A 16159-nucleotide genomic window follows, 5' to 3' on the forward strand; every position below is an offset into this window, starting at 1 on the left:
CAAGAAAAAAGAAAGAAATATCTTTTAATTAAATATTTCATTTTTATTATATACTATTACTGATGCTTCATAATTCTCACTTGTTCTTATTACTTTTTTGTAACCATGGCAACTGAGACAAGTTTACTTCTAGGTTTGTCCTCATTTTATGCTCTGTATTATGTGTATGGCATTTGATGAAATAAATATTTGATGAATTTGAATTTATTGTTTAAAGGTTTGCATGGCAAAATCAAATGTTGATATAAAGTTTGCAGTACACCACATATCTTAGTTCTGAAAAGAACAGTTGAGTTTCTCAACGTTTTGATCAATATGCGTTGAGTGAGAATGCAGAAAGTCCAGGAAACTTGGAATATAAGTGGAAAGGGTGGAACTGATGTGAAATTTGAATGTACATACCTGAATGTTATTGCTCTACTAAGTGATACTGTTGGCCTGTAAGATGCTCGGAACGAATCAAAGTTTGATGCGGTGATAATAAGTGAATCTTTGGAACGTACTGCTTGGGCAAACCTAAACAATTGAATTTCAAATGAACAACAAAATCTTATAATACTTGTCTCCGTCACTGTTATAGAATTATCTATGATTTACTAAAACATCATTGTCAAATATTTGCATGCTTTTGGTTACACTTTTGTAAATTTGTATGTTGTATACAGTACTGTGTGGAATGGAGCTATAGCTTGGTGGTTAATGTGCTTGCCTTCTAATCCAAAGGTCCAGGGTTCAATCCTGACCTAGTACCAGGGTTTTAACTCACGACTCTTTCAACTTCACTCCCTCGAAAAATACTCATTGGATTCTTAAAAATGATGAAATAGATCGAAAAATTTATTCTCAAAATGTGTCCCTTTATTTGGAGTTCTCTCGTATTAATATCCCTGATATATTTTGAATTAAATTAACATTTGGGCTGGAAAAATGAACTGAGTATATACTGTACCATTGTTCATTTGTAAAATCTCGATACTTATTCATTCTGAATCCGGGGTAAAATCGCAACACGCCGTTGGCTGTGCCGATATAACGTGTTGCAACATTATCATTGTTCACATCACTCAACCATGTATCATCTATTAAATGAGTGATAAAAACCTCATCTCTGATACCATCCTGAAATGAAGATACAATCTTTCAATAAATCATAAAAAATCAAATCATTTTTTTAATGAACAAACAAGAATTGAGGCAGATATGAGAATCAAAGTGATTCCATTTCAAAAAGTTACACAAGCATTTTTGCTTGTTGTACAAAAAAATTCCTTTAGGGACACTATGGGGACATTCTTATGATGGGGACAATTCCTTGTGAAATGAATGTTCAATTATGGCTAACTCCTATCAAAGCGACACTTCTAATAAGGATACATTTTGTCTCGAAGGGGTCGTCAGTGGTTCTACTGTAGTTTTAAAACATTTTTCTGTAAAATCTGGTATTCTATTCGGAATGTGTTTTTAATGGTAACAATGAATTTGGGACCTTGTAGACCCCGAAAAAAGTCTGGTTTTGGGAGAGTTTCCGGTTTTCAGAAAGTCTGGTATTGGGAGATTTGACTGTAGTTATTTTCAAGCTGCTAATTCCATTTTTCAGGGGTCTACTACTCAAACCCCTCAAGCTCCTGATATTCATTATGAGCGTTTCCCAATAACAATTTGAGTAATCTCCAGTCTCTCACTAAATGTGCCATTTTTCCCCCGATTGTTATAGATATACTATATATAGATTGTTCATAATATGGCATTTTCCACAATGTACACATAAGAGCCTGGCATACTCATTTAGCGTTCAATACTATGCACTATTTAACGATCATTAAATAGTACTTTTTTTCCTTTTTTTTTCACATACTGAAATATTTGTAATGTTCAATGGGATACATATAGATTCAAGTATTATTTATAATGGCCTTATATGAAAATACTTACTGTCGGTGGCATAATCACCTAGGTGATTGCATGCTACTATTCCACTGGGTTTCCATATATCAATCCGATGGTACACAAATGGGTTTCCTAAAATCAAAAAAGATTCTCAGCTGAAAGTTGCGTAAAGAAATATGGCACAAAAAATTTGATATTCGGAACACCATAGAAAAGATAAAAAAGTAGTGAAATATTTGCGCATGATTAATTTCTGTTCTTAGTGTTTTCAGTCTTCCAACATTAAGCTTCCCACAATTTGTTTAGGGCTTACCAACCACAATTGTGCACTTCCCTTTGCTTTAACTACTATACTACAGCGTTGAATCACCGGTTCTCGTCAGATCACCAAAGTTAAGCAATGTTGGGCCCAGTTGCATTCTGGATGGGAAACCGTCTGGAATCACGGCGGGTGCTGTATTACCGGAGAGTGATGGAATGATAATATCACACTAGCATGTGATAGGCAAGGGTTCGAGCCTATCTGTACCATACCAACTGTATCCTTAGGCAAGATGCTTTGCTCTCATTGCTTAAAGCCATTGGTCATGTATACATAGTGCACGTTAAAGGACTTGGTACACTATTCGCAAATAGTAGGGGATCGTCTCCCGGTGTGCTGATCTGGCTGGCTGCTGCCATTGGTCCACGGAGGGCCTAATCTGAATTTCCTCAGTTCCTCAGTTTGTTTGAGAACAAAATATAAATACCTTACATTGATTAGAATATGACAAACACTCACCAGTTATCTCTTGTCTAAAAAGTTGAGCTATGTCCTCTTCAACCAAGGCCAACACTGCTACAAGTGTTGTGCCTTCAACCTTTATTAGGATGTAAAAATATGTAGATTGTAATATACGTGGGTGATTGCTGTATTAGGATAGAAAATGAACTAAATAAAGGTGGTGGCACCATCCACATTAATCTTAATAACTTAACTTAATGAAAAATAATCTGGCGCTGGGTTGTCAAAGGCGGGTGTGTAGAAAGCGACGACCTCGAATTGGACGACCCCAACGACCCGGGCGACCTCGAATTGGACGACCTAGAATTGGACGACCCATAACACGAAACCGACGACCCCTATAATAGCCTAGCCTAGCCTAGGCCTAAGTATGGTATAACATCCCGAAGCCGAACATAACCAAAGATCTTTAAACCATACCTTATATAATACTCGCAAGCAAGCAATTGATTGAAAAAAATACAGAAATATCGCCATTTGACAGGTATAGTATGTAGTTGTTTTTTGATAACAGAGAACTATCACTTATGCCATCCTCGTATATAATTAATTTCGTACGGAAAATACATTTAATTGATTATATCATTAGATAGAGTATCATTCTTAGAATTAATTGTCAGTAATATATATAATTTTTTAAATGTTAGGGATATATTTTAAAATAACTATAAATAGATATATAATTACACAAACTCAAGATGTTCTTTTCTGCCTGAAACCTAGGCCGAGGAGGGAGCTATATATCCAATACCAAATTGGCGAGTAAATCATGTTTTACTTTAAATTAAATTTATACGCTCTTCCACAAGGTCAATTGTTAGTTATACATACAGACTATATTAAAACAATGATTTTGAACACGTAGGGCATTTCTTTGAATTCTTTCCTATTGTCGTTTTGTGGTAATTTACAGCTTTTTATATGTTTAACAAACGTACATAATCAATTGCGTCTGCATCATGCTAGACTACAACTTCCGGTAGTGACGTAATCAGCATATTTTTGGTAATAAAACTTTTTCACTAAGCTAGGGAATCTTCTGATATCAATATTCATTAGACCGTACTTTAGTTAGCCAATCAAAATAAACGTATAAACAATTTTGCGGCGATGTTGTTGAGGTAAAATATACTGTGTTTTACAATAACCAATTTGGTTAGAGTAAAACACAATGATAAAGAATAGGAAACATTTAATAATATGATAAATGTCATTACATAGCAATTTATCACTGTGTTTTACTATAACCAATTTGGTTAGAGTAAAACACAATGATATAGAATAGGCAACATTTAATAATACGATAAATGACATTTACATAGCAATTTAGCACTGTGTTTTACTATAAACAATTTGGTCAAAGTAAAGCAGAATGATAAAGAATAGGAATTTAATAATATGATATATGACATTTACATAGCAATTTAGCACTGTGTTTTACTATAACCAATTTGGTTAGAGTAAAACACAATGATAAAGAATAGGAAACATTTAATAATATGATATATGACATTCACATAGCAATTTAGCACTGTGTTTTACTATAACCAATTTGGTTAGAGTAAAACACAATGATATAGAATAGGAAACATTTAATAATTTGATAAATGACATTTACATAGCAATTTGCACTGTGTTTTACTATAACCAATTTGGTTAAAGTAAAACACAATGATAAAGAATAGGAAACACTTAATAATATGATAAATGACATTCACATAGCAATTTAGCACTGTGTTTTACTATAACCAATTTGGTTAGAGTAAAACACAATGATATAGAATAGGAAACATTTAATAATTTGATAAATGACATTTACATAGCAATTTGCACTGTGTTTTACTATAACCAATTTGGTTAAAGTAAAACACAATGATAAAGAATAGGAAACACTTAATAATATGATAAATGACATTTACATAGCAATTTAGCACTGTGTTTTACTATAACCAATTTGGTTAAAGTAAAGCAGAATGATAAAGAATAGGAATTTAATAATATGATATATGACATTTACATAGCAATTTAGCACTGTGTTTTACTATAACCAATTTGGTTAGAGTAAAACACAATGATAAAGATTAGGAAATATTTAATAATAATGATTATTTACATAGCAATTTAGCACTGTGTTTTACTATAACCAATTTGGTTATAGTAAAACACAATGATATAGAATAGGAAACATTTAATAATATGATAAATGACATTTACATAGCAATTTATCACTGTGTTTTACTATAACCAATTTGGTTAGAGTAAAACACAATGATAAAGAATAGGAAACATTTAATAGTAATGATTATTTACATAGCAATTTAGCACTGTGTTTTACTATAACCAATTTGGTTATAGTAAAACACAATGATAAAGAATAGGAAACATTTAATAATATGATATATGACATTCACATAGCAATTTAGCACTGTGTTTTACTATAACCAATTTGGTTAGAGTAAAACACAATGATATAGAATAGGAAACATTTAATAATTTGATAAATGACATTTACATAGCAATTTAGCACTGTGTTTTACTATAAACAATTTGGTTAAAGTAAAGCAGAATGATAAAGAATAGGAATTTAATAATATGATATATGACATTTACATAGCAATTTAGCACTGTGTTTTACTATAACCAATTTGGTTAGAGTAAAACACAATGATAAAGAATAGGAAACATTTAATAATATGACATATGACATTCACATAGTAATTTAGCACTGTGTTTTACTATAACCAATTTGGTTAGAGTAAAACACAATGATATAGAATAGGAAACATTTAATAATTTGATAAATGACATTTACATAGCAATTAGCACTGTGTTTTACTATAACCAATTTGGTTAAAGTAAAACACAATGATAAAGAATAGGAAACACTTAATAATATGATAAATGACATTTACATAGCAATTTAGCACTGTGTTTTACTATAACCAATTTGGTTAAAGTAAAGCAGAATGATAAAGAATAGGAATTTAATAATATGATATATGACATTTACATAGCAATTTAGCACTGTGTTTTACTATAACCAATTTGGTTAGAGTAAAACACAATGATAAAGATTAGGAAATATTTAATAATAATGATTATTTACATAGCAATTTAGCACTGTGTTTTACTATAACCAATTTGGTTATAGTAAAACACAATGATATAGAATAGGAAACATTTAATAATATGATAAATGACATTTACATAGCAATTTATCACTGTGTTTTACTATAACCAATTTGGTTAGAGTAAAACACAATGATAAAGAATAGGAAACATTTAATAATAATGATTATTTACATAGCAATTTAGCACTGTGTTTTACTATAACCAATTTGGTTAGAGTAAAACACAATGATAAAGATTAGGAAATATTTAATAATAATGATTATTTACATAGCAATTTAGCACTGTGTTTTACTATAACCAATTTGGTTATAGTAAAACACAATGATATAGAATAGGAAACATTTAATAATATGATAAATGACATTTACATAGCAATTTATCACTGTGTTTTACTATAACCAATTTGGTTAGAGTAAAACACAATGATAAAGAATAGGAAACATTTAATAATAATGATTATTTACATAGCAATTTAGCACTGTGTTTTACTATAACCAATTTGGTTATAGTAAAACACAATGATAAAGAATAGGAAACATTTAATAATATGATATATGACATTCACATAGCAATTTAGCACTGTGTTTTACTATAACCAATTTGGTTAGAGTAAAACACAATGATATAGAATAGGAAACATTTAATAATTTGATAAATGACATTTACATAGCAATTTAGCACTGTGTTTTACTATAACCAATTTGGTTAAAGTAAAACACAATGATAAAGAATAGGAAACACTTAATAATATGATAAATGACATTTACATAGCAATTTAGCACTGTGTTTTACTATAACCAATTTGGTTAAAGTAAAGCAGAATGATAAAGAATAGGAATTTAATAATATGATATATAACATTTACATAGCAATTTAGCACTGTGTTTTACTATAACCAATTTGGTTAAAGTAAAACACAATGATAAAGAATAGGAAACATTTAATAACATGATAAATGTCATTACATAGCAATTTAGCACTGTGTTTTACTATAACCAATTTGGTTAGAGTAAAACACAATGATAAAGAATAGGAAATATTTAATAATAAGGATTATTTACATAGCAATTTAGCACTGTGTTTTACTATAACCAATTTGGTTATAGTAAAACACAATGATATAGAATAGGAAACATTTAATAATATGATAAATGACATTTACATAGCAATTTATCACTGTGTTTTACTATAACCAATTTGGTTATGGTAAAGCACAATGATATAGAATAGGAAACATTTAATAATATGATAAATGACATTTACATAGCAATTTAGCACTGTGTTTTACTATAACCAATTTGGTTAAAGTAAAACATAATGATAAAGAATAGGAAACATTTAATAATATGATAAATGACATTTACATAGCAATTTATCACTGTGTTTTACTATAACCAATTTGGTTATGGTAAAGCACAATGATATAGAATAGGAAACATTTAATAATATGATAAATGTCATTACATAGCAATTTAGCACTGTGTTTTACTATAACCAATTTGGTTAGAGTAAAACACAATGACAAAGAATAGGAAACATTTAATAATAATGATTATTTACATAGCTAGCAATTTAGCACAATGTTTTACTATAACCAATTTGGTTATGGTAAAGCACAATGATATAGAATAGGAAACATTTAATAATATGATAAATGTCATTACATAGCAATTTAGCACTGTGTTTTACTATAACCAATTTGGTTAGAGTAAAACACAATGATAAAGAATGGGAAACATTTTAATAACATGATAAATGACATTCACATAGAAATTTAGCACTGTGTTTTACAATAACCAATTTGATTAGAGTAAAGCACAATGATAAAGAATATGAAACATTCAATAATATGATAAATGACATTTACATAGTAATTTATCACTGTCTTTTACTATAACCAATTTGGTTAGAGTAAAACATTTTAACTATGATAAATGATATTTAGCACTGTGCTGGATACAGTAAAACACAAATTAAGAATAGGAAACATATAATAATATGATACATTTACATACAAATTTAGTATTGTGTTTTACTATAGCCAATTTGGTTACAGTAAAACACAATGATAATGAAACATTTATTATATGATATTATTTACATAGCAAAATATTATATTAAACATATCTTATTATCTAAACGTTATGAAAAGAATAGGATACATATAATGTAATAATATAATAAATACAAGTTACATAGTTTATCATCTTGTTTTACAGAACCAATTTGGTAACACAGTTAAACACAGTGATAAAGAATAGATACTGTTTTAGGTTATATAACCCTAACCCTAGTTTGAAGCGACATAATAAATTCATCGCGAAAAAGTACGTATCGTATTTAGAAACTTTTGAAATTTGTTAGATATGTTTAATAGGTTCTTACGTCTATAAAACAAACAAAAAATATAAATTTCACAAAAAATTCGTGATTTTAATAATTTGCATTTCTAAAAATGTACACTTATGAAATACCATACATTTTCCAACACATTTTTACTTCATTGATGATTCCCAGAAATCAAAATAAAACAAATTATGATATTTCTTTTACATTATAGATGTAAGAACCTATATTGAACATGTACCAAATTTCAAACGTTTTTTAAGACGATACGTATATTTTTATCGATGAATTAAGTATGTGATCGCTTCAAACTAGGGTTAGGGTTAAATAACCTAACAGTTCCATTCTTTAACACTGTGTTTAACTTGTAACCAAATTGGTTTTAGTACAACACAATGATAAACTATGTACATTTTATTTTTCATATTACATTATAGGATACATATAATGTAATAATAATAAATACAAGTTACATAGTTTATCATCTTGTTTTACAGAACCAATTTGGTTACACAGTTAAACACAATGATAAAGAATAGACACTGTTTTAGGTTATATAACTCTAACCTTAGTTTGAAGCGATCACATACTTAATTCATCGCGAAAAAATACGTATCGTATTCAGAAACATTTGAAATTTGGTAAATATGTTCAATAGGTTCTTACGTCTATAAAACAAACAAAAAATAAAAGTTTCAAGACAAATTCGTGATTTTAATAATTTGCATTTCTAAACATTTACACTTATGAAAGACAATACATTTCCAACACATTTTTACTTCATTGATGATTCTCAGAAATCAAAATAAAACTATTAGGATATTTCTTTTGCATTTTAGATGTAAGAACCTATATTGAACATATCTACCAAATATCAAACGTTTTTCAAGACGATACGTATTTTTAGCGATGAATATTAAATATGTGATCGCTTCAAACTAGGGTTAGGGTTAAATAAACTAAAACAGTTCTATTCTTTATCACTCACTGTGTTTAACTTTTAACCAAAATGGTTATAGTAAAACACAATGATAAACTTATATGTCAATTTTATTTTTCATAACATAAAATGTTTGATATTCTTTATAATATTTAATATTATATTTTAGGCCTACTATTAATGACGTATAAATGCACACTACATCTGAAATAACTTTCTACTTCATTGGCGATTCTTACCAAAAAAAAAGAACTAATTTTGTTATGTATATAGAGCAACCTATTATAACATGTCTTGTATGATTTTTATCTCGTTTCAATGACATTTTATACTACAATTCAAATGAAAAAGCATCACAAAAAAATACGTCTGGTATTCAAAAAGTTTCTAAACTCGGTACACAGAAAAAAGGAAATATTGAAAATGTATGGTCTTTCATAAGTGTGAATTTTTAGAAATGCAAATAATGGAAATCATCGATTTGTCTTGAAATTTATAATTTGTTTTGTCTTATTGAACATATCTATACAAAATGTCAAACGTTTCTGAATACGATACGTTTTTTTTCTCGATGAATTTATAATGTCGCTTCAAACTAGAGGGTAGGGTAGTAACCTAACAAGTATCTATTCTTTATCACTATGTTTAACTGTGTAACCATATTGGTTCTAATAAAAAACAATGATAAACTATGTAAATTGTATGTTTCATATAATTACATTTTTTCAAAAAAAAAATTATTGGGAATGTCAAATTTCTTTTTCATGACATATATCTACAAATTTCAGAAGCTTTTGAGTACGAGTATTTTACGCGATGTTTTTTTATCCTCATTTTAATATTTTGGTAATGTAATTCACATAAAGTATTATATCCAAAAATTGTTTATTCTTGGGTAGAAATGAGGAAATAAATAGTATTCCTGTATAATATAATAATCAATAATAAAGTATAAAAAAAAATGTTGTGTAAACGAACGTTTTTTACGCTTCGAATTTTCTGTTACATTATGTTTGGATTGAAGCTACAGATATTGAATCATGGACCTATAAATTAGTAATTTATAGGTCCATGATTGAACATATCGTCACTCACCACACATTTTTTGTTTTGTATTTCGAAAGTATTTATTCTAAAGAACAATTGATGCAAACATCAACTGCGTATCTTATTTCATTAATTAATTATATTAATTATAATTTGGCGATTATTCGTCACACGAAGAGTCGAATATCGATTCGTCTCGTCATGAGAAGAAAACGTGCATTGCGCACACTGTTTACGCGCCTCAACAATAAACGGCGAATATGCGATTCGTCACTTATGGAACGCCGTTTTACACAAGTTTTTGGCGATGATAAAAATTGCATCGATGATGAAATTGCGTCGATGAAAATTGCATCGACGCAATGTAGATTGCGTCGATGCAATGTAGATTGCGTCGACGCAATTTACATTGCGTCGATGAAAATTGCATCGATGAAAATTGCGTCGATGAAAATTGCGTCGATGAAAACTGCATCGATGAAAATTGCGTCGATGAAAACTGCATCGATGAAAATTGATGTGATGAATTTAATTGATTATGAAAATTCCAAATGGTTTTAATTCAATCAATGATGAAAATGACTACTAGTAAAGTAAATGATGATGTTAATAATGATGTTAATAATGTTATTATGTTGCTAAAAATTGACGGTTTCTGAATATTTTGATATGATAAACATGTTTACCGCTTGCGCTAGCGCGCGTTATAGACAAGCGCACAGTGATCGCGCACTAAAACAATGTTGAAATATATGCACTGATTAACATTTTAGTGATTTATTGTCAACACATTTTAGCAATGGATCCATTATTGTCCTTTCGGACACATTATATCTTCTAGCTAATTGCTTCCGTTAATCCACCAGTTCAGTACATAAAATCCAGATGTCCAGCATCCATGACATCATATTCAAATCATACCGGCAGGGAGATCGCAATTTTCATCGATGAAAACTGCATCGATGAAAATTTTTTTTTTTTTTCATCGATGCAGTTTTCATCGATGCAGTTTTCATCGACGCAATTTTCATCGACGCAATTTTCATCACATTAACGCAATTTTCATTACATCGACGCAATTTTCATCGACGCAATGTTCATCACATCATTACATCAATACTATATTCATCGACGCAATTTTCATCACATCGACGCAATTTTCATTGCATCATTGACGCAATTTTATCATCGCCTAAACTGGCATTCCATACTAATTGCGTGTGATCTGATTGGTGTATTATAAATAAATTCATCGCGATGAAATTTTCAGTAGATGTAATGAGACAGTTCAGTAGATGTAATGACAGTTAATTTAATTGTTCTGCTCTTTTTGTACAAATCTATACTACTTTATATTATGGATTTTGTAGTACTGTTAAAATTATTAAATCTCTGGAAGTGTGTTTTACGAGTATGTCCGCAAATTTATGCGTTTACGGTTTTAAAATGTGAGTTTTAAATAGCGAACATGATCTTGTTAGGTGCACTACGCACGCAGTATTCCAAAATGTCTTACTAATTGGGAGAAAATCATATTGTATCATATCATATTATATCCATTCTTTAAATTCATATTCTTTATCCAAAACTAAATTGGTATAGTAAAACACAGTGCTAGCAATTTATCATATTATTAAATGTTTCATATTCTTTATCATTGTGTTTTACCCTAATCAAATTGGTATAGTAAAACACAGTGCTAAATTGCTATGTGAATGTCATTTATCATATTTTTAAATGTTTCCTATTCTTTATCATTGTGCTTTACCATAACCAAATTGGTTATAGTAAAACACAGTGCTAAATTGCTATGTAAATGTTATATATCATATTATTAAATTCCTATTCTTTATCATTGTGTTTTACTCTAACCAAATTGGTTATAGTAAAACACAGTGATAAATTGCTATGTAAATGTAATTTATCATATTATTAAATGTTTCCTATTCTTTATCATTGTGTTTTACTCTAACCAAATTGGTTATAGTAAAACACAGTGATAAATTGCTATGTAAATGTAATTTATCATGTTATTAAATGTTTCCTATTCTTTATCGTTGAGTTTTACTCTAATCAAATTGGTTATAGTAAAACACAGTGCTAAATTGCTATGTAAATGTTATATATCATATTATTAAATGTTTCCTATTCTTTATCATTGTGTTTTACTCTAATCTGATTGGTTATAGTAAAACACAGTGCTAAATTGCTATGTGAATGTCATTTATCATGTTATTAAATGTTTCTTATTCTTTATCATTGTGTTTTACTCTAACCAAATTGGTTATAGTAAAACACAGTGATAAATTGCTATGTAAATGTAATTTATCATATTATTAAATGTTTCCTATTCTTTATCATTGTGTTTTACTCTAACCAAATTGGTTATAGTAAAACACAGTGATAAATTGCTATGTAAATGTAATTTATCATGTTATTAAATGTTTCCTATTCTTTATCGTTGTGTTTTACTCTAATCAAATTGGTTATAGTAAAACACAGTGCTAAATTGCTATGTAAATGTTATATATCATATTATTAAATGTTTCCTATTCTTTATCATTGTGTTTTACTCTAATCTGATTGGTTATAGTAAAACACAGTGCTAAATTGCTATGTGAATGTCATTTATCATGTTATTAAATGTTTCCTATTCTTTATCATTGTGCTTTACTCTAACCAAATTGGTTATAGTAAAACACAGTGCTAAATTGCTAAATGTCATTTATCATGTTATTAAATGTTTCTTATTCTTTATCATTGTGTTTTACTCTAACCAAATTGGTTATAGTAAAACACAGTGCTAAATTGCTATGTAAATGTAATTTATCATATTATTAAATGTTTCCTATTCTTTATCATTGTGTTTTACTCTAACCAAATTGGTTATAATTTATTTAATTTCATTTCAAAAGACATTTACCTAAATTGCTATTTAAATGTCATTTATCAAATTATTAAATGTTTTCTATTATTTATCTGGTTATATAGTAAAACACTGTGCTAAATTGCTATTGTATTAAGGACGAGTTCCGAGAAGATGTATTCAAAGCTACAACCAATCAGAACAGTGTTAATCAATATAGTCCATGGCTACAGCCAATCAGAAACGTCCAAATCGCAATAACCCCTAGGCTAATAGAAATTATTGGTCCGAGTAGCCTTTTCAACCAGACGTTGCGAGGTTTAAAAAGTAAAACATGATTTACTCGCCAATTTGGTATAGTTTATATACCTGGAGGAGGAGGAGGCCTCCTCCTCTCCTCAGCTCTCTGCTCTCACTTCGTTCGTTTCGCTACCTGATCCGTGCAGGCCTAGGCCTAGGCTAGACTGGATATTATGATTGCAAGCCAAAAAGGTAGATTTAGAAGCATATTTTATTGATTACCCATCATCAGTGTCACCCTTAAACAGATAGTTAAGCTATATTTGTAGGTCATAGCTTATTTCAGACAATATTTTAGCCTCCAAAAAGGGCAGATTAGGCCTAGGCCTAGTAGGCCTAGCCTAGGCCTAGGTAGAGGGCAGGCCTATAGGCTAGCCTAGTCTAGGCCTAGCTGGCTAGCTAGGGCCTAGCCTAGGCCTAGTTAGGCTAGCAACTCTATACTCTAGCTAATAGTTTAGGCCTAAAAACTAGGTAGGCCTAGTACTACTAGGCCTACTATATGGCTAGCCTTGTCTAGCTAGGCCTAGAAATAGAAAGATCTAGCCTAGCTAGAGTAGTAGGCTAGGCTAGTAGGCCCACCTGGTTAGGCCCTACTAGGGAACTTGTAGGCTAGCTAGCTAGGCCTACTTACTAGCTAATAAGTAGCTAGGCCTAGGCTGCCTAACTAGCTAGCTCTATGTATTCTAGTTAGGGCCTAGACTAGTTTATTAGGCCTTAGTTTAGGCTGATTAGGCCTGCCTAGTCCTAGTTAAATAAATAGGCATATAACCAGGCTCAGTCTAAACACTCTAGGCCTATCTATATGAGACCTGTGCTATTAATTATAGGCCTAGGGCCTTGCTAGCTAGCCAGCAGAATGGTCTAGAGAGGCATAGGCCTAGCTAGGGATAGGCTGGGGGGTCATAGACAGCCTATCTATATAAAATATTAGATAGGTAGGTAGGAGTATTAAGATTCATCAGTGTGTAAGTTGATTTCATTGCTAATGCCAAGGTATTAGGCCTGTTTATTTTCAGGTTGAAAGCAATGGATAAACAGAGATTCAATTCTACAACAAAAGAGACAAAAGTCAAACTCAAACTGATAATTAACAATGTTTCCAGTTAAATTAATGTTAATTATTTTAATAGATTGTAGTGACCCTAACTACCTTACTGTTTGTGTATGGCTGTAATATTATATTAAATGTCATCACAATTAGTAAGGTTGTGAGGCTTCACAATTTCAAACAACTCTTGTGTCTCTTCTTCATGTGGATGGATTAAAAAATACTGTGAGTATTGTACACTCTTTATATGAATATATCATCAATCACAATATCAAATATGATCCGTGTAGTAACAATTTGATAACTTAGCATGCATCTTATAATATCTACATCATCAATAATTAATATTAATATAAATCTACATCACAATGTTGGATATGATCTTTGTAGTCAAAATTTGATAACTGAGCACACATCTTTTAATAACTACCTTATCAATAACTATTAATAATGTCCTATATCACATTGTTGGATATGATCAGTGTTAGTCATAATTTGATAACTGAGCACGCATCTTTTAATATCTACCTCATCAATAATTAATATTAATAATCTATATTGCATTGTTCAATATGATCAGTGTAGTCATAATATGATAACTGAGCATGCATCTTTTAATATCTACCTTATCAATGACTATTAATAATATCCTATATCACAATGTTGGATATGATTAGTGTAGTCATAATTTGATAACTGAGCATACATCTTTAGAATTACTTTTATTTAAGTATATAAAAGAATAATCTATAATTTACAATGTTTTATATGTTGTTAATTCATCAGATATTATCTATTGAACTGATATGGTTTTGTTTATTACAGTATAGTACATACAGCACTTTATGTTATGTTATGTTATTTATTTATTATTCAACATTTTTTGTTTGGTTTTTGACGTTATCAAATTTTTATTTTCTTTTAAGTTCTGTTATTTATTTGTTAATTTTGTAGCTTAAGTTAGTTAAGATAAAAGGTACCAAGCTTGATTAGCTTCGGCTATACCTTGGCTACCTTTTGTATTGAAATTGTTTTTGTTTGATACAATAAAGAAGAAGAATTAATAATCTATATTACACTGTTGGATATGATCTGTTTGGTTTTTTAATATCTACCTTATCAATAACTATTAATAATATCCTATATCACAATGTTGGATATGATCAGTGTAGTCATAGTTTGATAACTGAGCATGCATCTTTAATATCTACCTCATCAATAATTATTATTAATAATCTATATCACAATGTTGGATATGATTAGTGTAGTCATAATTTGATAACTGAGCACGCATCTTTCAATATCTATTTCATCAATAATTATTATTAATAATCTATATCACATAGTTGGATATGATCAGTGTAGTCATAAATTGATAACTGAGCAAAAATCTTTTAATATCTGCATCATCATTAATTAATATTAATAATCTATATCAAACTGTTGGATATGATCTGTTTAGTTTTTTAATATCTATCTTTTCCATAACTATTAATAATATTCTATATCACAATTTTGGATATGATCAGTGTAATCATAGTTTGAACTACCTCAACAATAATTAATATTAATTGTCTATATACCAATATCAAATATGATCAGTGTAGGCCTAGTCATTTGATAACTGAGCATGCATCATTTTATATCTGCTTCAAATATTAATATTGTCTTAATATAATAAGTGGTTTGAAGGATGTTTGCAGATGGCCTTTTTTGCATTGTAAAGTTCAATTTATCCAAAAGGTCAAATTTTGACCTATTTCAATAAAATCATTTCATAAGTTGTCTTCTTTTATAGTTTTAGTGATA

At 29.4% G+C, this 16159-nt stretch overlaps 1 protein-coding gene across 1 annotated transcript in view; it reads right to left on the bottom strand.

The window, feature by feature from the left end:
- Window positions 1–955: 955 nt before the first annotated feature.
- LOC140048656 (VWFA and cache domain-containing protein 1-like) overlaps window positions 956–16159 on the bottom strand; it is a 36346-nt gene continuing 21142 nt past the window's right edge. The window contains exons 16-18 of the mRNA XM_072093426.1: window positions 2669–2747; window positions 1933–2019; window positions 956–1119 (exon numbers count right to left, since the gene is read on the bottom strand). Of these exons, the coding sequence (XP_071949527.1) occupies window positions 1103–1119; window positions 1933–2019; window positions 2669–2747 (183 nt within the window). The 3' untranslated portion in view covers window positions 956–1102. The remainder of the gene's footprint in view (window positions 1120–1932; window positions 2020–2668; window positions 2748–16159) is intronic.

The sequence above is a fragment of the Antedon mediterranea genome, chromosome 5 (assembly GCF_964355755.1).
Source record: "Antedon mediterranea chromosome 5, ecAntMedi1.1, whole genome shotgun sequence".
NCBI lineage: Eukaryota > Metazoa > Echinodermata > Crinoidea > Comatulida > Antedonidae > Antedon > Antedon mediterranea.